This window comes from Pelobates fuscus, chromosome 11 (genome assembly GCF_036172605.1).
Source record: "Pelobates fuscus isolate aPelFus1 chromosome 11, aPelFus1.pri, whole genome shotgun sequence".
NCBI lineage: Eukaryota > Metazoa > Chordata > Amphibia > Anura > Pelobatidae > Pelobates > Pelobates fuscus.
Genome location: NC_086327.1, coordinates 27,852,091 through 27,875,333, shown reverse-complemented (window position 1 = coordinate 27,875,333; position 23,243 = coordinate 27,852,091). Strand labels below are relative to the sequence as shown.

At 42.8% G+C, this 23,243-nt stretch overlaps 1 protein-coding gene, 1 long non-coding RNA gene and 1 other non-coding gene across 4 annotated transcripts in view; 2 read left to right on the top strand and 1 right to left on the bottom strand.

Moving 5' to 3' along the window:
* Positions 1-789: 789 nt before the first annotated feature.
* Positions 790-3,190, top strand: LOC134577217 (uncharacterized). Its single transcript, XR_010085960.1, has 3 exons — positions 790-1,003; positions 1,883-1,949; positions 2,223-3,190. It is a non-coding gene; the product is annotated as an uncharacterized LOC134577217 (long non-coding RNA).
* LOC134578228 (small nucleolar RNA SNORD88) lies at positions 2,308-2,396 on the top strand. The gene has a single exon (XR_010086093.1). It is a non-coding gene; the product is annotated as a small nucleolar RNA SNORD88 (small nucleolar RNA).
* A 14,098-nt stretch (positions 3,191-17,288) lies between the features above and the next one.
* LOC134578156 (testicular acid phosphatase homolog) overlaps positions 17,289-23,243 on the bottom strand; it is a 62,502-nt gene continuing 56,547 nt past the window's right edge. For both annotated transcript variants that reach the window (XM_063437158.1, XM_063437159.1), the window contains 2 exons: positions 18,416-18,591; positions 17,289-17,883 (listed from right to left, as the gene is read on the bottom strand). In XM_063437158.1, coding sequence (XP_063293228.1) covers positions 17,765-17,883; positions 18,416-18,591 — 295 coding nt within the window. In that variant the 3' untranslated portion in view covers positions 17,289-17,764. The remainder of the gene's footprint in view (positions 17,884-18,415; positions 18,592-23,243) is intronic.

The window sequence follows — 23,243 nt, the reverse complement described above, 5'->3', positions numbered from 1 at the left end:
GATCACCTCAATCAATGAGATGAAGTGTCCAGGATGCTTATATTGTTCCTTTAAATCAGTCATGTCCAAAGTCAGGCCCCACAGGTAATTTGCCTAATCTATCTATTGTGGCCCCCAGTGACTACTTGAGCGCTGTTCAGGATCCCTGGATCTTTGAACGCCGTGGTCCTGAGTGGCGCGCGGGGATTCACTGTGGGCCAAGAGATTGCGAGAACGCAGTGCAGTCACTGCTCGTTCTCAGTCTGCGTTCTTGCGATCTCTTGGACGTCGCGGGATCTCTTGGACATCAACGTCGCTGGATTTGGTTCCTTCTCCCTGAAGGCAGAGAATGAAGTGGCAGAATAAAAGAGGGAAGGGCAGAATAAAAGAGTGAAGGGGCAGAATAAAAAAGGGAAGGGGCAGAGAATGAAGGGGCAGAATAAAAGAGAGAAGGGGCTTAATGAACAGAGACAGAATAAAAGAGATACAGAATAAAGAGATGAAATGAAAAGTATGCCGTTTGCAATAAATTTTAATGGTTCAAAGAATGTCAGGCAAAATGGTCGGCCCTCACAAATATTCACTTCATCCAATCTGGCCCTCTTTGACAAAAGTTTGGACACCCCTTCTTTAAATAATCTTAGGTCTCTGTTATAACTTACTTGGTTTTAGGATGCCTCTGAAAATGCCTGCAAAGAATGTGTTCAGATGGCAGTTTGTAAACAGGCATTGCTGCAGCCGGCTTACTTGGGTCCTCAGGCGGCCATATTTAAAGCGCTCAGCGACACACGTGGCCCTCTTTGTCTCGGGAAGTGGAAGGGTATGGGTCGGTGTTGGAAGGTGTGCACGGAGCCCGACATGCTGACTGCCGGCGTGCCCTCTGACCGGCCTCTCAATGCAGTGACAGGATGAGGGGACACCCGGTTATGGGTTAAACCAAGCACTTGCACAGCTTTGGCCATAGCTTGGCTCACAACGTGTCTGCCATGAGCTGCTAGGTGGCTTCCAGCCCCTGGTCACACAGGTATGTATCCAGTGCCTTAATTGTTCCATTTAGAATGTTCTAACTTAGAAGCGGTTCGAAAGTAAATGTTAGAATAACTTTAAAACAATCCGTGGCTTCAATCACTTTTGGGGGGTTTCTTACCTCTCCGTTATCTGTATCACTAGTTTGATTCCCTTAACGGCCAGTTCAGCATCCTGTAATATACCTACAGTTACAATGATTTAAATAATGTAACGTGTAACTTTTATTTTATTGGGTTGTGTAATGTGTAGATACCTTTTTTCTCTCCTTAAAGTAGGAAGAGGTTTTTGGAAATGTAGAATAAGTTACATGTTTAAATAATTTAAATAATTTAACTAGTTTTAGATAATGTCATTTAAGCCTGATAAGATGCCTTGGCTATGTAGGCGACTTTTATTTAGTTTTCATAGTTATATATAGTGCCTTTATGGTGTAGGTCCTTCAGTTTTAACAAGGTGTTAAGCAAAGGAAAATGCCCATGTTACTAGTACTCTTACCTGCTTACTGTAACTGCATAACATTAGCTGAAGAACCCAAACCCCTATCTAGAAATGCTTGAGATTCTGCTTTTCACTTGAAGTAACTTGGGTACCTGTCTAATTATTAGTGTTGTACATGTGCTTGTCCAAAAATTCTACCACCAAACAGAACAGGCTCTGGCTAAAGGGCATGGCTTACATTATTTGAAGCCCGATTGTTGCAGAGTATCATGGGTATGCAGGAGTGCCAAGAGTCTCTTGTTTTAGAACTGGCTTTAAATCTTCTAAAGTCTTTAATCTTTCAACTGACTAGCAACTGACTGAATCTTATTTTATTGTAATTGTACCAAAGGTCAGCCACTTGACTACCTGTAACAAGTGCTTTTTTACTTTTTAGGTTACTTTTGGAATATACAGACTTGCTGTGGAAACGCTCAATCCGATAGTGTCACAAACTGCAACATGTAAGTTGTCTTTTTTGCATCCTATATGGTTTTTAAACATAGCATGATATATGGTGCACATCCTGAACCAATGATGCTAGCACTGGGCTCTGAATTAGAATGAGCGATATCTGTGCCCCTTTGTACTGACATGCAGAGGGCCTGAAGGACAGGAAATCTAGCACCTAAATGTCGATTACTAATTTAAAATGGAATTGTCTCATGGAGTTTTTGTCTTTACATGAGCAGGTTTTTGAAGAACCATCCTCATAACTGTGACTTTTGTCTCAACAGGCCTTGTCAACATCAAAGGTGACCCTGACGTCTCATTGACAGTGAACAGGTATTACGATTGCATATTATCTAAATTAACATTGCGTTGTCCCTATGATGTCAGCACTGGGCTCTGAAACTGCTGAGCGATAACTGTGCCCCACTGTCTTGACATGCAGTGGGACTGAGGGACCATAATCTACAGTGTGGCAAGCAGTCTTTAATATAAAGTGAACTGTTCGTATACTAAGCTAGCTTTTAAAGATCTAAATCATGGTATGTCTCACTCACTTAAGCATCAGGGCTGTATTAAAAGAACTTCATGGAGTGACAGCATAAAATATCACTAGTCCTCAAAGGAACGCTATAGATAAAAGGTCTGGAAGGGTGAGACTTATTCTTCCAATACTTTCCCTTAGGAACAGGGACAATGTGGAAATCTGAAATTTTTACATCCGTGGAACCTCTAGGGGCTTTTAATCAGGGGTAGGTAACCTTTGGTTATCAGATGTGAACTACATATCCCCTGATACTTTGCCAGCATTATGGGAGCTGTAGTAAACATATGGAGTTCCTAAAGATGCCTGCCTCTGCTTTAAGGGGTTATCATTGTGACTGCTTGTGAAATGGCTGTAAACATGTTAGGCGGATATTTTGCTCAAGCTTTGAGCTGTCAACCTTCTTATTCTGACAAATATTTCTTTGTTTCAGGATATACTGGACTGACGAAAAATGCTGGAATAAAGCAACTTTATTGTGTTACAAACATGGTTTAAAGCTTAGGAACAACTGTGTAAGGTTGTTTGAAACCTTCCTTGCCTCGATCGAGAGATTACTCTTAATACTCCACTAAAATTCTACTTTAGATGTGAAGTAACTGTAGAATTCAGCATTGAACTAATGCAGCACACTTGGCACTCTAACCACTAATTTGGCGTGCAGCAGATTTTAAAATGCCTCACATGTGAAAACTACCTGTTAATAAAGTGTAACCAAGGTAACTTGTCTATTGTATTTAATCACTTTAAAGTTTGTGATGGGTCAAGATGTTGCAGAATAACCCTGGAAACGTGTTTACAACATATCTAGTCACATGGATTTAAAAAGTGAGACTTAGAATGTGCCATTACTCAAAATCTTGGTGTGCAAAAAGCAGGTGAATCTATCTAGTATGTCTTGCAGATCTATAACTTACAAATGTGATTGGCATTGTAATTTGATGATGGTTAAATTGGTTCTTTCAGTGCTCTAAGTCGGGTAAAAATTGGTGCCCTCTCAGGACTATAATCCAACAAATTACAATTTTAACTTCAAATGGGGACAATACATTTGCGTTTGACTTCTTGGGCTTTTTTAATTTTTTTCCGTGCAAAGCTCATACATGTGGATTGGCACTGCCACAACAGCTTGTGCAATCTGAATTGTATACATGCTTAATCACATGGCAGTAAAGAGAATCATGGCACTTTTTTGTTTAACATAGCTAGGTAAACAAGGTTATAGCTTGTGCTTTACAATAACAATAAAACATTTGCTTGTTTCAAACAGTATTAAATCTTATACTTCATAACCACATTGAAGAATCATATCGGGCTAATAACCATCGCTTATGAGCTCACATGCTAGGAAAAGTAAGCCATTAACAAGGCTCGTCTCACTTTGGGTTATAAACGTGTGGCTTATATATAATGCGACATACATGCCCCCAAGCATAGTGGTAAGCATGGCAGGTTGTTAGGCTAGTATTGGTAGCTTTATACAGTAGATCAGTCATTAGGATATAGGCTTACACGGCATATTGAAACAACAAATACTAAAAAAATACAACATTGTTCTTGGGCCTTTCTTATACCTTGGACACTAGGTTGTAACTAAATGAGGTGTTCCAACAATCACTGAATTTACTTTTTCTGAATAATTAAATTGCAAGTCTGTTCCAATTTTCAAAATCTAGACTGATGTAGAGATAAGTGGGAACTTGTGTACTTGGCTAGTGGCCAAAAGTGCATAGATTTCAAACCTTCTATTACTCAAAATTATACTTTCAGAATTAGTTTTTTTTACACTGCATATACGCTTATCTGATTAAATCCAAAATTTTGAATGATAAATTCATTCTGGACTAGCTCAACACATGTCCAATACAGGCCTCTACTAGTTTTTAACAATTTGTGACAGGCTCTATTCAATCACATAGAAAAGGTGTTTTTACAAGTGTCTTGCTGCAGCTAAATCTACTTCCATGACTATCACCAATCTTAGTGATCTCTGCCAAATCCAATGCTTTCCTATTGGAAGACTATTGCACGTGCAGCAAAACTGCACAACTCAGCATCTTCTCAGATGCATTGAGTCAATGCATCCCTATGGGGGCATTCAGTGCCTTGATGCAGTGTGGAGATGTGAAAATACCAGTGCTGCACTAGATTAGGAAACGCCTCTAGTGGCCATCTGAGTGACAGCTCTTAAAGAGTTCCTAGGCAGCAATGTAAACACTACCTTTGTTATGCATGTCCTGTAGGGACAGACTAAAAACTCCAGAACCAATACACTAAGCTGTAGTGCAGGGGTCCTCAAACTGTGGCTCACCAGATGTTGCTGAACTACAACTCCCATGATTCTTTGAATTACATAGCTGTGGACCCCTGCTGTAGTGGTTCTGGGAACTAGTGACCATTTAGTAAACCTGTTGAAAAGTTGTTCAACTATATTCTGTAGTTAGAAGAAACATTTTTTTTTTTTTTTTACCTAGAATGTTAAAAATAAATAAAAATAAACCTCCTTTGTGGAGCTAGTAGAATAAGAAACTTTGTTACTCTTTTTCAGGGACTAATTTCTGAGAAATTATTAAACATTTTATTGGGTGAGGTGATGTTGGAGGAAACAGTGAAATAACATACAAATGACTAAAAAAAATAATTGTTTACCTGTACATGAACACTGCTCAAGATAATTTTCCAATTGCATAGGTTTATCACATTTTGGGTATCTCTTAATATTGAAAAACCAGGCTAATCATGACAGTAATGATAAAAGTGGCCACTAGCTGCTTGCTAACCTAAAGAGTAAGAGGAAATTTATGGCAAACTTACGGTAATTTTCTTTTCCTGGCTATTTCTCATGGCCGCATCACTTATGGGTAGCTCCTCCCTTAGCTGTCACAGGAATTAATTAGACTGATGGGTATAAAGAGTCCCTCCTCCCCTTACACCACAGTCCAATTATTAAGCTGAAAAAAATAAAAGAATGGACGGGAACCCTGATGCTGACATGAGAAATAGCCAGGAAAAGAAAATTACGGTAAGTTTCATACATTTTCTCGATTCCTGGCTACCCAAGCTCACAGAAATATAGGGTGGGAATAACGAAACTGATAAAGACTATGCAGATACTTATGCTGCAAAGAAATTTAATATCGGTGGGATAAAGAAACCGTGGACAGAACACTCTTCCCAAAGGAGGTGGAAGGAGAGGCCACATCCAGTTTGTAGTGTTTTATGAACGTCATCGGGAAGACCAGGTAGCTGCTCTGCAAATATTGTATGGAATCTCTGCCCAATTAGCCCATGAAGTCGACAATGCTCTGGTAGAATGTGTTCCTCTTTTTATTGGAGGAGACTGACCTTTAGAGACGGACACTTTCCTTATTATTAGTGAAATCCAACATTTCAACGTAGATAAAGAAGCTGCCTCACCTCTCCTAGCTCCTGAAGGTAGAACGAAGAGTTGGTCAGTCTTTCTGTATGACTTAGAACGAAAAAGGTATTGAGACAGACCGTTCTTAACATCCAAACTTTGCCACCTAACTTATTCAGTAGAAGTTGGATTGGGATAGAATGATGGAAGGACCACTTGAGAGAGATGAAACTGAGAGACCACCTTAGGAAGAAACTTAGGTTTTGGTTTCAGACACACCCTATCCTAATAGAATCTTGTTAAGAACACTAGTATTTTAAGTACCTTGTTTGCCTATTTCTCCCGAACTGCTAAGCCGTAGTGATTATAGTTGCAGTTCAGGTGTAGATGTGAATAGTTCCAGACGAATGCAGCATCCAAGTAGTTTCTCCCCAGCAAATAGACAGCTACCCAAACATGAGCCTAGACTTCATGAAGGGTACAACAGGAATTAAGCTTTATTGTGCCACACTGGCTTTTATGCAATTTTCCAGGCCAGAGGAACACCCCCTGGACCTGATGGAACACAGGGACATAACTTAATATAGCCAATGACAATGCAGGGACAAACAGTGACACTCCCAGTACAAACAGTTAATTCCCTCCTCTCTGCCTGGAGATAATTGGGTCAGATAAAGTAATAACTTAATTATTTCCAGGCAGAGAGAACACAATTTTTCAGAAACTTGGAAAACACCCCAAAACATACAGGACCCGCATAAATGTCACATCCCCTGATAGCCCTGGTCTGGGTGACCAACATCTCCAAAAATCACCCAGATCAGTTCAGGAGTTTTCGAATTTCATGGAAGTCACATTTGACTGACTGCACACGAGGCTCCTGCCCAAAACAGTTCCATGAGTTTAGGCTGTGCGGTCGGTCTATTTCGACAATGTTGTGGGAACAAAACTACCGAACAGTGCTCTCCTAGCTGTTCGGGAAAAGAAAGCAGGCGTTTGTATGTTTTTACCGGTGTTCGGGAAGTCGAGTGTCCGATTTTAGTTCCAGACACTCGACGACCAAGTCCCGCTGCCTCCTTTTGTGCAAACAAGATGGCTGCAGTTTTCTCCCACACGTGGCGTTCGGCTATACGAACAGCAGCCACCCAGCGAGAGCGCTCAATCGACAGTTTACCTTTGTAGATAATGAGCCAGGGGGGTGGTCAGTGTTTGGTAGCTTAAACTACCAAACATAAAAGTCACAAATTAAAAGGTTTTTTTCTTCACAAATCTGTAGGCAGGAAGACATGGTAGAAAAGGCTTTAATCTCCAAAATTCTTCTTGCGGAAGTAATAGCCACCAAAAACCAAGTCTTGTAAGTCAGAAGGGTAGTATCCAAATTTTCAAGTGGAACGAACAGATCATCAGTCAGGTAGTTGAGAACAAGAGGAAGGTCCCAAGGAGCAGTACAGGATCTGGAAGGAGGACTCAACCTGAAAGCTGCCTTGAAGAATCTTGAGATCAAAGGATCAGAAGCCCATGAGATATTGCATAATGCTGAAAGAGCCGAGGACCGAACTCTAAGAGTGCTGAGGATAAGGCCTTTGTCCAGACCTTCTTGGAGGAAATCCAGGATCTGAGTATTGTGAGGTTGCAAGAAGTCAATGTTCTCAGCCGATGCCCATTCTCTGAATATACCCAGATTCTATGGTAGCACGAGGAAGTAGAACCCTTCCTAGACTGCAAAAGGGTATTGACCACTGTTTCCGAAAGGCCTAATTGTCAAAGTCTTTCCTTTTCAAAAACAACACCCCCAACTTGAGGTGTTCTGGATGAGGATGGGAAGTTGGGCCCTGAGTCAGCAGATTCTTCATTATCGGAAGAGGGAAAGGCCGTTCCTGACTCATCATGGTTAAGAAAGGAAACCATGGCCTTCGAAGCCAGATCGGGATTATGGCAATTACTTTTTTTCCTTCCGTCCAAACCTTCCACAGGAATCTGGCTATCATGGGTAGGGGAGGGAACGCATACCCCAGATCGAACGACCAAAGAAGGGAGAGAATTCTGGCCCAACGCCCTATTGTCTGGACGAAGAGAGTAGTAATTCTCTACCTGATAATTCTGGTAAGTCGCCATCAGGATGATCTGGGGTATGCCCCACCGATGGGCAATCCATGAGAAGACTGCTGGGTGAAGCCTCTATTCTTCTGGAAGAATTTCTGTTTTGCTGAGGAAGTCCGCAGTAACGTTCTCTGAACCTGGAAGATAGATTGCCTTCAGACCTTGGAGACTGTACATGGCCACTTTAATCAAGGGAGCTAGTTCTTTCAAGAGCAATATGCTTCTTGTGCTTCCTTGGTTGTTTACATACGAGGCAACTGCTCGGTTGTCCGTTTTGATCAGGACCCAAGATTTTTTTTATCATCGGAAGCAATTCCAATATGGCTCTTTAAATGGCCCTCAGCTCCCTTAAATTTGAGTGTAGACGACTCTCTTTTTTTGGGTCCCCTTTGTCAGGGTACCTGTGGTCTCTACCTCTGAAAGAGGTAGAGACTTAGCTGTTCCTCCATCCAGACGGCCTGATGGCTCTCTTCTCCACGGTCTATCCGGTCATGCAAGGCCGGCCGCGAGGGAGTGACTGCCTTTTACAGCATCTAGGCAGGAAGTTGTCATCAGGACACTCCTCCGGAACGACCTGTCACTCAATTGCTGCAGGACCAATCAGGACGCCTCGGAGGCGTGGTTACTGCTCTGAACAGGGTATTTAACAGAGCTTCTTTCATTAGCTCATTGCCCTGTCGTGGTTCTAGCTTGTTCTAGTCACTCAGTGCTTGTGTATTCTATTATCCCTTTTGGTTTTGACCCGGCTTGTTTACCTTACTCTGCTTATCTCTGTTACCCTTGATTCGGCTTGTCTCTCGCTTACCTGTCTTCTGTTACCCTCGACCTCGGCTTGTCTTTGACCATTCTATACTGTACTACTTACGTTAGTCCGGCCATTCTAAGGTCCGGTATACGTATCTGGCTACTGTTTGTACTCTGCGTGTTGGATCCCTGTCCCGATCCTGACATTACGACAGGGCCAATGGATCCTGCAAGTACAAACAGTCAGCTGGCTTCTCCTGATCCTAGGTTTGAAGCCATGGATCACAGAATGGATCAGATGGCGCTTGCGCTACAGGCTCTATTATCTCGTGCCAATAACCCACCAGAGGAGATACGTAATACCCCTGTTTCTCCTGTCGGTTCAGGTCTAGAGGTAGCCATAGTGGGTGCTTCTTCTCGCATTACCCCCCCAGTACGCTATGGTGGGGCTCCTGAGAAGTGTCGTGGTTTCTTAAACCAAATTAGTATCCACTTTGAATTGCAACCTCGCTCTTATCCTACAGATAGGGCAAAGGTAGGATTTATTATCACCCTACTTATTGAGAAAGCTCTGAGATGGGCCAACCCATTATGGGAGAACGATAACCCATTAGTTTATAACTATAACGCCTTTGTAGCTGCTTTTAGAAGAACATTTGACCCTCCAGGTAGAAAGGTTAATGCAGCCAGATTACTGTTGCGTCTGAAACAGGAGAACCGAACACTGGTGGATTATGCACTAGAGTTCAGGTCTCTGGCGTCAGAGGTCAAGTGGAATGAGCAGGCGTATATGGATGTATTTTTGAATGGCTTATCTGAAGTAATCCTTGATGAGGTTGCTACCAGAGAACTCCCCGAGAATTTAGAGGATTTAATTTCGTTCATCTCTCGTATAGATGAACGTTTAAGAGAGAGACAGAACACTCGAGAGAGGAACCGGAGACCTTCTTTTAGGTTAGCCCCCGCTTTTCCAAGTCCTGACTCCACGGTATCTTTGCTTCCTGAACCTATGCAGATAGGGTATACCCGCCTCTCTGAGGAGGAAAGACAGTACAGGAGAAGAGAGGGTTTGTGTATGTATTGTGGAGCCAAGGGTCATTTACTCTCGAACTGTTCTAACCGCCCGGGAAACGCTCGCACCTAAGTCTCTCTAGAGGACAGGCCTTGGGTGTTTCTATATTGTCCTCTACTCCTAATTATAAAGATCACAGGCTTCTGCTACCAGTTTCCTTAACTTGCGGGAGGGAAGTAGTAAGGGCTATGGCTTTGATAGATTCCGGTGCTGCTGAGAATTTTATCGACCAAGCCTTTGCTAGTAAAAACAATTTCCCATCCCAGCTAAGGGAGACACCCTTGGCCGTTGAGGCCATAGATGGTAGACCACTACTAGACCCTGTTATCTTTCGTGAGACCATACCCATTGATTTAAATGTTGGTATCCTACACGTGGAGAAGTTATCTCTTCTGCTCATTTCGTCTCCTTCCGTTCCCATAGTTCTGGGGTATCCATGGTTGAAAGAACATAACCCTATTATCGATTGGGAGTTAGGGGAGATACTCTCGTGGGGCCAGGGCTGCCAGGATCGGTGTTTGTGCAAGGTTTCTCCATTAGCTAATATTAACATACAGGAGAATCCTACTCAGTCCACAGAAAGACAAATACCAGACCTTTACCTAGACTTAAGGGCAGTGTTTGACAAGAAGAATGCCGATTCTTTGCCGCCACACAGGTCATTTGACTGTAAAATTAAGCTTCTACCCGGGACTATGCCTCCGAGGGGCCATGTATATCCTTTGTCTGTTCAGGAAAACTCGGTTCTAGAAGAGTATATTCAGGAGAATTTAGAAAAGGGATTCATCAGGAGGTCTTCTTCTCCGGCCGGGGCGGGGTTCTTTTTCATTACGAAGAAGGATGGCACGCTGAGACCCTGTATCGATTACCGAGGCTTGAATAAAATAACTGTCAGAAATGCCTATCCTATCCCACTGATTACCGAGTTATTTGATCGTCTTAAGGGCTCCAAAATCTTCACCAAGTTAGATCTCAGAGGGGCTTACAATTTGGTGAGAATCCAGCAAGGTCACGAGTGGATGACGGCATTCAATACCCGGTATGGCCATTACGAATACACTGTTATGCCATTTGGACTATGCAATGCTCCTGCAGTATTTCAGGATTTGATTAATGAGGTACTTAGGGAGTTTCAGCATGATTGTGTTATTGTTTACCTGGACGACATACTAATACACTCTAAGGAGATTGAGACTCACCATAGACAGGTCAGAAAGGTGTTACACAAACTTCTGCAACATGGTCTATACTGCAAATTGGAGAAGTGCAGTTTTGATCAGTCTCAGGTAGACTTTCTTGGGTACGTGATTTCTGGGGAAGGTTTTAAAATGGATCCTGGTAAACTCCAATCTATTTTAGACTGGCCTTTGCCCAAAGGACTCAAGGCTATCCAAAGGTTTATTGGTTTTTCCAACTACTATAGGCGCTTCATTAAGGGTTACTCCTCTATCATTGCGCCTATTACCAATATGACCAAACAAGGGGCTGATACTAAGTTCTGGTCTGAGGAAGCTCTTGGTGCTTTTAAGACTCTCAAGGAACTTTTTGCCTCAGCTCCCATTCTAGTTCATCCTGATACGACTCTGCCTTTCTTGCTCGAGGTCGATGCTTCTGAGACAGGAGTTGGGGCTGTTCTGTCTCAAAGGTTAGGGGTGGATAAACCGTTACACCCTTGTGGTTTCTTCTCTAAAAAATTTTCTGGGCCTGAGAGCAGATATGACATCGGGGAGAGGGAACTGTTAGCGGTCATTAAGGCTTTAAAGGAGTGGAGACATTTACTGGAAGGGACACTACACCCTGTTATTATTCTAACGGATCATAAGAACTTGTCTTATATTGGGGAGGCTAAGCGCTTGTCCGCCAGGCAGGCTCGCTGGGCCTTGTTCCTCACTCACTTTAATTATGTACTTACGTATAGACCTGGTTCTAAGAACTCTAAAGCCGATGCTTTGTCTCGTCAATATGAACCATCCACTATAACTGAACCACTTCTGTCCTCCATAGTTCCTAAGGGGAATATCATCGCGAACACGAATCTCAGGATTCACTCTCCATTGCTTTCTGAGATCATGAAGTTTCAGCATTTGGCACCCAAACAGACCCCTGGGGATCGACACTTCGTTCCTGCCGCTCTCCAACTGGAGGTGCTACGCTGTCTCCATAACAGCAAGGTGGCTGGGCATCCTGGCATCCGCAAGACTTATGCGCTGGTCTCTAAAGATTTTTGGTGGCCTGACTTACGCAAGGATATTAAAGAATTCATCGGGGCATGTGAAGTTTGTACCAAGACCAAGCTACCCCATTCGCTTCCATGCGGATTTCTGCACCCTTTAGAGGTTCCTGAAAAGCCTTGGTCCTGCCTGGCAATGGACTTCATTGTTGATTTGCCTATTTCTAAAAAGCAGACTGTCATCCTCACTGTGGTAGACAGATTTACTAAAATGGCTCACTTCATTCCCTTACCTAAACTCCCATCTTCGCCCGAGTTAGCGGAGATATTCGCCAGGGAGATTTTCCGTTTGCATGGGATACCTTCCCAAATTGTCTCTGACAGAGGCTCCCAATTTGTTTCCCGTTTTTGGAGATCATTCTGCTTCCAACTAGGCATCAAATTGAATTTCTTCTCTGCCTATCATCCTCAGTCCAATGGAGCGGCTGAACGCACTAACCAAAAAGTTGAACAATATTTACGTTGTTTCGTTTCAGAACACCAGGACGATTGGGTCGGTTTGATTCCTTGGGCGGAGTTTGCACATAACAATCTCATTTGTGATTCTACGCATTCTAGCCCTTTTTTTCTTGAATTATGGCTTTCATCCTTCCATCCTTCCTTCGGAGTCTTCTTCTCAAGGGATACCGTCGGTGGATGTTCATGTTGCCAATTTAAGAAAGTTGTGGGATCGAACTCGACAAATCCTTCTGCACAATTCTACGCTGGTTAAAAAACACGCTGACAAACGTAGAAGGGCAGCACCGGTGTTTGTTCCAGGCGATAGAGTATGGTTAAGTACTAGAAACATTCGGTTAAAAGTGCCGTCCATGAAATTTGCTCCTCGATATATTGGACCGTACAGGGTACTGTCTCAAATTAACCCAGTTGCGTATCGTTTAGCGTTGCCTAATGCCTTACGCATTCCTAATTCATTTCATGTTTCCTTGCTAAAACCATTAATATGTAACAGGTTCTCCTCCACGATCGCCCCTCCCCGCTCAGTTCAGGTGGAGGGTCAGGAGGAGTATGAGGTCAATTCCATCGTTGATTCTCGAATCTCCCGGGGGAAACTGCAATATCTGGTCGATTGGAAGGGTTAAGGTCCTGAGGAGAGAAGTTGGGTACCTCAGGAGGAGGTGCATGCTCCCCGTCTCTGCAGGGCGTTTCACTCTCGATTCCCTTCTCGCCCTGGTGTATTCCGCCCGGTGGGCGTATCTGAGAGGGGGGGTACTGTCAGGGTACCTGTGGTCTCTACCTCTGAAAGAGGTAGAGACTTAGCTGTTCCTCCATCCAGACGGCCTGATGGCTCCCTTCTCCACGGTCTATCCGGTCATGCAAGGCCGGCCGCGAGGGAGTGACTGCCTTTTACAGCATCTAGGCAGGAAGTTGTCATCAGGACACTCCTCCGGAACGACCTGTCACTCAATTGCTGCAGGACCAATCAGGACGCCTCGGAGGCGTGGTTACTGCTCTGAACAGGGTATTTAACAGAGCTTCTTTCATTAGCTCATTGCCCTGTCGTGGTTCTAGCTTGTTCTAGTCACTCAGTGCTTGTGTATTCTATTATCCCTTTTGGTTTTGACCCGGCTTGTTTACCTTACTCTGCTTATCTCTGTTACCCTTGATTCGGCTTGTCTCTCGCTTACCTGTCTTCTGTTACCCTCGACCTCGGCTTGTCTTTGACCATTCTATACTGTACTACTTACGTTAGTCCGGCCATTCTAAGGTCCGGTATACGTATCTGGCTACTGTTTGTACTCTGCGTGTTGGATCCCTGTCCCGATCCTGACACCCTTCCCTTGTTTCCATGTGGAATTGAAGTGGGCACCCCAATCAAAAGAACTTGCATCTGGTGTAATAACGTTCCAAGCAGGTTCCTCTAACAGGAAGCCTTTCGCCAAATTCTTCTTGCCTCTCCACCAGTTCAACCCTTTTCTTACCGGCAGGAGCAAAGTTATCCTTTGCTCCCAATCTGTTGAATCGAAATACACTACACTAACACACAAATACACTGCACTAACACACAAACACACTGTACCCCCTGCACTAACAAACACACTGCAGCCACCTGCACAAACACACTACACACTACACAAACACACTGCACACTACACAAACACACTGCACCCCCTGCACTAACAAACACACTGCAGCCCCTGCACTAACACACACACACACTACACAAACACACTGCACAAACACACTGCACAAACACACTGAACCCCCTGCACTAACACACAAACACACTACACAAACTTCACTAACTCACTGCACAAACACACTGCACCCCCTGCACTAACAAACACACTGCAGCCACCTGCACTAACACACAAACACACTACACACTACACAAACACACTGCGGCCCCTGCACTAACACACAAACACACTACACACTGCACTAACACGCAAACACACTGCACCCCCCGCACTAACACACAAACACAATACACACACTGCACTTACACACAAACATACTGCCCCTGCACTAACACACAAACATACTGCACCCCCTGCACTAGCACACACACTACACACACTGTACCCCCTGCACTCACACAAACATACTGCTCAACTGCACTAACACACTACACACACAGCATCCCCTGAACTAACACACAAACACACAGCACCCCCTGCACTAACACACAAATACACTAAACACACTCTATCCCCCTATATACACACTACAGCCCCTGCATTAACACACAGCACACACTCTATAGCCCTATATCCACACTACACCTCCTGCACTTACACACAAACACACTTCACACACTCTCTATACCCCTTATATACACACACACTATACCCCCGGCACTCACATACACACTCTATACCCCCTAAACATACATTACACTCCCTGCACTTTCATGCGTTATGACCCTTTAAACACACACATTACACCTCCTGCATGCAAACACAGTAATTTATATCCCCTATAAATACATATTCCGCACCCCCTGTACACACTACACCACCTATGCATACATCACTGCACCTATACACATGTGCTGTACAGCTCCTATATGCATACACACACTAGAGCCCCTAGATACACTCACAAACACACAGTACAGCTCTTTACATGCACACACTACATCCACTAGGCCCACACACTCCACAGGCCCTATATAAATACACACACACATACTTTACAACCCAGAAACACAGACTGCAGTCCCTAGCCACATGCAGTACGCCACAAACAGACCCCTTTACACACAATACAACACAAAAAGTCTGTTCTACACACATGCAACCTCCAAACATATACAACACCACAGGGAACATCCCCACACATGCACAACACTTTAACAGCCCTATTCCTGTTTTGATCTCTGGTATCCCACTATTGTGGATACCAGAGACAAATCGCCAGCAAACACAGCGCATGCTTGCGCCCCAAAAGAAACAACATTGCATTTACTTCCATCTAAAAACACTGGATGCTCTGGAGAAGCGTGACATTAACATACTCATTTGGTGGTGGTGACATGACATGCCCCCTTTCTGACCCTGCCCCTAATAGTGGGCTGCTCTGCCTTTAATTGCCCGGGCTGAATTTTTGTCCCAGTCCGGCCCTGCATGGGTTGAGATCATGTCTATTACTGCTCCAAGGAATACAATTTTTTGAGACGGAATTAGGGAGCTCTTCTCTACATTCAGAAGCCAACCGTGATCTGAAGAATGTTCATCGTCACTAGAGTATGATGAGCCACTATCCTTTGGGATGGACCTATGATGAGGATATTGTCCAAGTAATGGAAGATTTCGATACCTCCTACTCTTATGAAGGCTATCAAAGTGACAAGAATTTTTGAGAACGTTCTTGGTGCCAAGTGTTCTCACGTCGAGCATGGAGTTCACTCCTTTTTAGTTCAGGATTAGACGTTATTTTCCTTGGGGTTTTGGAGCCCAAAACACTGTGGAGTAAACTCATTTGAGCCTTTCCTCTTTCAGAACTTCTTCTATAACCCTTTGTTCCTGAAGAGTAGAGATGCAATTCCTCATGGCTCTTTGTTTGATGCCCATCAACACCCTCGACTTCCTGAAGAGAGCGGATTTTGGGTAAGAGAAGAACTCTATCCTGTAACCTTCTTTAATGATGGAATTGACCCAGATATCTGTGGCCTATGCCATTGTGGCCTACACCAGGTAGAAGAACCTTAGTCTTCCTCCCACATCCCCAGAATGGGCCTGAAGACCTTCAGAAGTTCTTCCCAGAGGTTCTAGATCCTCTCCCTCTGGAAGCCTTATTGGTCGATGAATGGGAGAAGCTTTTCCAAGGGGAATTTCTATGGTGTCCCTGATTGCCTATGGTGTCCTCAAAGAACCTGTCAGCCTCTCTCAACTCCGACGTCTCTTCTGTGAGACTAAGAATGTCCCTGATATGGGTAATCAGCCTATTAATTGACTTAGAGTCAAGAGACCTGAAGGTATATTCAACTTCCTCCTCACCATCATCTGAGACCTCCCAGAGCATGAAGACTGAGGTTCCGCTCTGCATCTCTTACATGGACCACCTTTATTCGGGGTAGACTTAAAGCCCTCAGCAATAGCTTGGGAAATTCAGAGTTTAAGGTCGTCCTGTTGGGAACTCCTATTGGAAGCATCTGCTATTTCCAATAAGTATTCTCTGCAAAGGTTCCTTCCCTGAGGTGCAAACAGTTAACGCATTTATTGGTTTTATCCCCTAATTTTCTTGGGGGTGAATCCAATTGTTTGCTGGGGCTGAAACAAAACATATATCACAGGCTCAATCTGGCACTCTTTTAAAAAACCCCAGAATATTAAAAATGATTGGCTCGCCTATGTTTTCTAGAGAGGGATGTTGCAGAGGGAGAATCCATATTATAATGGGACTCAAACTGAATGTCAAGTAAAGTTTAAAAATCACAAGGAGAAAAAGCCCACCCTATGACAATGAGACACAATTTAAGTAGCCAAGGAAAGGAAAAAACACCAACTTCAATGCACTGAACCAAAGGAGGTGAAGCACTCAGGATCGCTATCAGCAGATGCAGCATGCACACAGAGACTCAGATCAATCAGATTTAAAAAGTGCCGGGGGGAAACGGTAGTTGCGCGCATGCGCAGAACGCTGGAATGCACGCTATGCGTTCCATGTGCTCGCGTCATACCCGTGCAACCCCCGCATCACTTCTGGTCCCGCGGAATACGGCCAAGATGTCACTTCCTCCTGCTGGACCGCACTACCATGTTCCAGTGATCGAAAATGGAATGATCAGCGGCAGAGAGCCCCAGCAATCAAGACAGAGAGCCAAAGAGTAAGGGGAGGACTCTTTATATGTATTAGTCTAATTAATTAATCTAATTCATTCCTGTCCTGTTACTGCTAAGGGAGGAGCTATCCATAAGTGATGCTGCCATGATTAGCCAGGAATCTAATTTGCAGTCATAAAGGATTTCAAGGATAAACGGTAAAGGGGTTGTACATAAGCTTGAACCCGTATGTAAAAATTTATAATCTTTCCAACAGGCCTGATATGTCACACTAAAGTAATCAAGAGGCCATGTGCCACGGGATTCCAGAACATCTGTTCATTTCCCCAGCAGCAACCTGGTGTACTGGGTTGCCATATCTCCACCCATGACCTCACCTACATTCATCCTTTTACCTGGAAGTTCTAAATTTCTGCATTTTAGGTTCTTTCCATTCACATAGGAGGGTTGTGTTTAGATGTCTGAGCCACCAAAGATCAAGTAATATTTTAGTCAGCCACCTCTTTAGGAATATTGCCTATTTAAAGATTTGTCTGCATAGTCCTTGTGAAGCTTAAGCGTTCTGATGACTCCACGTTGTAGCCGTGTGCATTCTCCAGCCCCAAAACAGCACTGCTATCAGTAGTACTCCAAGGACTCCAACAGTGATTGACAAAGCCACAGTGGTGACATCTGGAAAGGAAAGTCCATACTGTAACATATCTTCTTGCCATGACTACAGAGACTACCGTTTTCTGGATGTAATTTTGTCTCTTCGTTAGAAGTGTGTAAGTAAATAACTTTAAGCACTAGAATTTTTTTACGATTAAATATTGGAGGGATAATTCTGAAAACAATTTCAAAAGAAGACAAGCATAGTTATAAGACATTCACATAAGGGAGGGGTGATTGTGATCATGGACCTGGAGTTGTACAAGGTGAAAGCTTAGGGAATCCCTAATGACACTAAATCCTATAAAATAAAAATAAAATAAAATAAAAAAGGGTCTAAAGGAAGTACAGAAGTTTAGAGAGAATTTTCTCATCAGGTTACGTTACCAGAAAATAACTTTATCCTTACTTTACCTCTTATCACATCACTAGGATCTGCAACTATTGGAACATTGCCAATACATCAAATTGAGAGCATACGCTGCCAAGTCCTGTCCCTGAACTGATATACTTTATACTCTGATGGCTAGACCGATAACTATCACCTGCGTACCTGATCGCTGACTCTGCTCTGTTACTTGGCATTCTTTCCTCCAGTCCTGTGGAATGAATGGCGCTGTTAGCTGGGTGAAGTGTTCCAGTGGGCAGGGAGATGTGCACCCTGGTAGCACCAATTCATACGGGTCCTTGCTGGAGTCATTCCTGTAGAACATGCTGACACTAAACGTGCTGTAAGAGTGGGAATAAAACAAATATTGTTTAAAGACTCGTAAAACCAAAGGTGATGATGCTGGCTCTACAAAACAGGTGCATTGTGCCCAGTAAGAAAACTGCCAACCTCACTGCTTGGGAGTTCTAAATGTAGTTGTTTATCTATTATTTTATCTATTATTGAACTACATTGCCCATGATTCTTTGGCTTTCACTGGTTAAATTAGAATGACGAACGTTCAAATACAAATTTGTGGCATTCATCGACAGTGATTCTGATTGTGGGTCAAAAGGAGGGTGGGGGTGTTATTTAGTACTGAGATGAATGTAGAAACACTGGTATGAAAAAACAAAATAATTCAATAAAAATTAATGTAATTTTTATTAAATGGTAGGAAAAAGGACAAAAGAACAGGATGCTGCTACAGATACTTAGTAGCCATCACACGCAGGACCTAAAATCCTTGTGGGCCTGCACAGGAGTGATATGAGCAGATCTGAAATTAGTGGATTCACCAATCACGAGTTACATAGTTCAGCTGGAGTGCCTGGCCCTGAGATGTTCTTCATCTCTTCTGAGGTTTAGGATGTAGTTAGAACTTGTTCCCAGGCTATAACGTAGATGATATACAACTTATACTAGGTTCATTATGGAAGATCCCATGACTACACCACTCAATAGCTTAAAAGTGAACCTGTCGTGCACAGCGCATGCTTCCTGTGCATGCGCTGTGTATGCTGTATTTGCTGGGAAAGGGGAAGGGCTCCCCTTCACTCAACTTTCAGCACTCAGACCTTTGCTCTCAGCATACCCATCTGTGCCAAGAACTGATCGACAAGTGACTAGAGACCAAATTTATATGAAGACATTTAAAAATGTAAACATTTGGTAAAAAGTCTGATAGTACAATGTATATGTGAAAATGTTTTTTTTAAACATCAAAAAGCATTCATACATTTTTTTTTTAATATTTATATATCAGAGTGTAACATATGAAATGTTACACTCTCATAAAATAAAAGTACAAAAATGATATAAAATATGCTAAAAGAGAGAGTAAAAGAAAGTGGGGTTAAAGTTACTTTAGAAACAATTGACATTAACCTCTGTTTTTGTAACATTTGGATGTCTTACAGTGCCCCATGCTTTCATCATATGACTTCCTGTCTTATTCCGAGAGTCTATATTGAGACCTCTGCTGTCCATTCTGCCAGTGCGTGCTCCGAGAGTGGGGAGTGTGTCGCCAGATGTGTCACTGAGTGACAGAGCAAAGACAACCACATGATTCCGCATCATCAACCAACTCTAAGGGATTGTGCAATAGGCATGAGGATTCCAAACATTAATTCTCAACTGTGAAGGTCCATCTGGCAGAGTAGCAAATGTTTGGGTAGGCATACGGTTTATTTGGGGGCAATGAATACAGGAAACCGCATATTGTTTGACATTTTGACACTATCATGGGATGGTTGTTGATGCAATCACTACCAGAAGTTAAGAGGCAACCAAGAGTCTGAGTGCAAGAGGAAGAATCAGTTATCTCTATCTCAGGGTAGTGTGGAAAGGTAAAAGAATTATGCAAGTGAAGGGTCAAAATGCCTATCAATGACTTAAAAAGTATATTAAAGGCACCCTCCAGGTTCTAAATGACCCACTAAAATAAAAAGGACCACATTCTAAAATTGATTAATCCTAAAAAAAAAAAAAAAAAATTCCATAGATAGAGATGAAAGCATAAACGTTCAATCTAGTCTAGTGTTGTCAAGTTTTTCTTAAAAAAATGAGAGAAAATGGGTAAACAAATCCCCGTACATTCCCTAAAAGGCTAAAAAGCAGCCAAATCAAATAACTTGTGACCTAATGCTAAAGAATTATAAATAATGAAAAAGTTGGCAATAAGGAACATGTCATACTTGAAAGGATACTATAGGCATCAAAACAACTTTAAAATAAACCAATAAAAAGGTGTTCAGCGCACACGTATCATTTAACTTACAATAAACTCTTGGTAAAGAGTATTTCTTTAAGAGTTGCACTGTTTCCTTCAGCAAGGTAAAGTGTTTTATGTGTTGAATGTTCCTTTAAAGATTGATATTATGAGGCTGTATTGCTGCAACTTGCTTCAACCACCATGACTCAAGCCACAAGCATTTTTATACTACTAGCAGTCCGTAGCCTAGAAAGAAATACTCTTTACCAAGTGATTATTGTAAGATAAATGGTACGTGTGCGCTAAACACCATTTTTTTGGTTTATTTTATATTGCATTTTAAGTGTATTATAGTGACTGTATTATAGTGACTGTATTATAGTGACTGTACACTTTGGTGTTATTGTAGCAGCACCAACTCTTAGCGACATCTATTCTTTCTTTTCCTTTTTCCAGTCAAAACAACTTTAGCTTAACTAAGCAGTTTTCGTGTATTGATCAAGCCAATGCAGTCTCACAGCTCAATTTTCTGCCATTTAGGTGTAAAATGACTTTTGTTTCTGTTTATGCAGCCCTAGCCACACCTCCCCTGGCTGTGACTGACACAGCCTGAATGAAAACAAAATGGTTTCATTTGCAATCAGTTGTTAACTAGCTTTAAGATTAGCCGTGCCGTAAATGTGCAATATCTGAATCGTTTTCATAAAGATGATGAATGGATCCACAACCGAACACCAAAAGGACCGCTAAAGTCACCTAGACCACGTTATCTTAATTAAATGGCCCAGGTGCAGAGATCCTGTCATTTTAACCCTGCCATGTAAACCATTGCATTTCTGTACAAACTACAATGTTTACATTGCAGTGATAAATACACCTCTAGTGGGTGTCTTCCTGACTGAGATTAGAGTCGCTTTCATCGCCAGAACCAAATGAAAAACTCTGTTCTGGAATGAAATGCTGATGATAGCAGCATTTGATTGGAGGAGCGTGGTGACTGGCTTAGTTCAACTCCACGCCTAGTTCCAAAGCATCGTTCCTCTATGAGAAGTAATGAATTAGTGGAAAGCTCAGAAAAACAAAAATGCACCTACTCCCTACCCTGTTGAATATGTGGATTCTCTATTTGCCAGTTTGGATACTGATATCATCAAAGGAGGATGCTGGAGGCTGCGGTGGACCGTGGAGGAGTGTTGGCGAGTGAACTTTATTTACTTTATCAGTTTTTACAGAGAAAAGTGGGATGGACAGGTGCTGACAGAGCTATAAGGGAGAAGATTAGATACTAAGTACCCCTGTCTCTGACCAGCAAACTGTTGAATCTGAGACTAGGGGTAACGGGCCAGGGTGGTGGTACCAGTTCCACCTAGATTGGGCTTGAACCCAGATATGGATAAACAATTTACAAAGGATAGAACAGATTAGACAGCTCCCCCCACTCTCACCTGCAGGGTTAAGCAAAGGAGAGAGAAGGAGCTATCAATCCACCTGGTATATTGGAGAAAAAATAAAGCAATTTAAATATAGAGATATGCCTGCAGTGAAGTCCAAGTAACTAGGTATCTAAAGATAACACACAACAATATTGGAAACACTAGCAAGATGTGTGTCCTGACATAAACAGTAAAAACTGTAACTTTATTAAAGCAGACTAAAGAAAGGATACATTAAGCAGTGTCCAAAAGATGTTGGTGAAAGCCACTGCGAAATTCCCAATGAATATGTTTGAACACCAGAGGGTAGGAATTAGAGTATAAAAATACTATACTGTGTAAATACCCCTATTTGGTGTCCACATAGAAGAAACTAAGGGGAAAAAACGCAGTAGATTAGATACCTTTGAATTTTACAGAGGTTGGACGGTTAGGTGGAGAGGGACAGAGTTGCACAGTGAAAAAAAAAGGGAAACTCAAGTGTCCATTGTACAGAGGCTTCACAGGATAGTTTTGGAGTGAAAGGGTTAATCGGATGTATGATAATTCATATATTAGAGTCAGGTTACAATACCCAGTAATCCTCTGAATCTCATCTCCTATAAGCTCCCCCCAACACCTTCGTGGGTGTTCTATCGCTAGTAAGCCCTGCAAACTGTCCCCTCGAACTGCCGTTACACTAGTCCAGCTTGTAAGTTCAAAAGAACAAACATCAAATTAAAAAAGAAAAGAAAAAATAATGAAAGTGATCAAACGGGGATTCCCACGTGCATAGTGCTCAGTGAGTGCTCAGTGGATGAGGAATCCCCCTGCAAACGGAACCCGACGCGCGTTTCGGAGTATGATACTCCTTCGTCAGGGGCTAGAATTTGCCGCCCGGTCTCCCCTCGGTATTTGAATGTAGGCTGGCCAATCACTGAAGTGAACGTCAAAGGCGTCATCGGTGACGTGTCGCTGGTGCGATCACGTGTGAGAAGGGTGGGCGGGGTAAACCGCTACGTCAGGGTGATTGGCAGCCAAATGTCCCATTGAATTACTTAGCTCTCCTACTAACGAAACAAGTTTGGGAGTTAGGTATCAGCTCCGTGGTGGACAGTGGAGCATAATCAGGCTGGTTGGCAGCTAAATGTGCCATTCATTTACCTGGTTCTTCTGTTAACAGTGAACATTGGAGAGTTAGGTATAAGTTCCATAGTGGACAGTGGGACATAAAGAGTCTCTCTTCAACTATCGGGACAGTGTGAATTAACTGTCTTACTGCTGATTCCAATTTTGTGTAGGTATATGTTACAAATCTGCACACCAT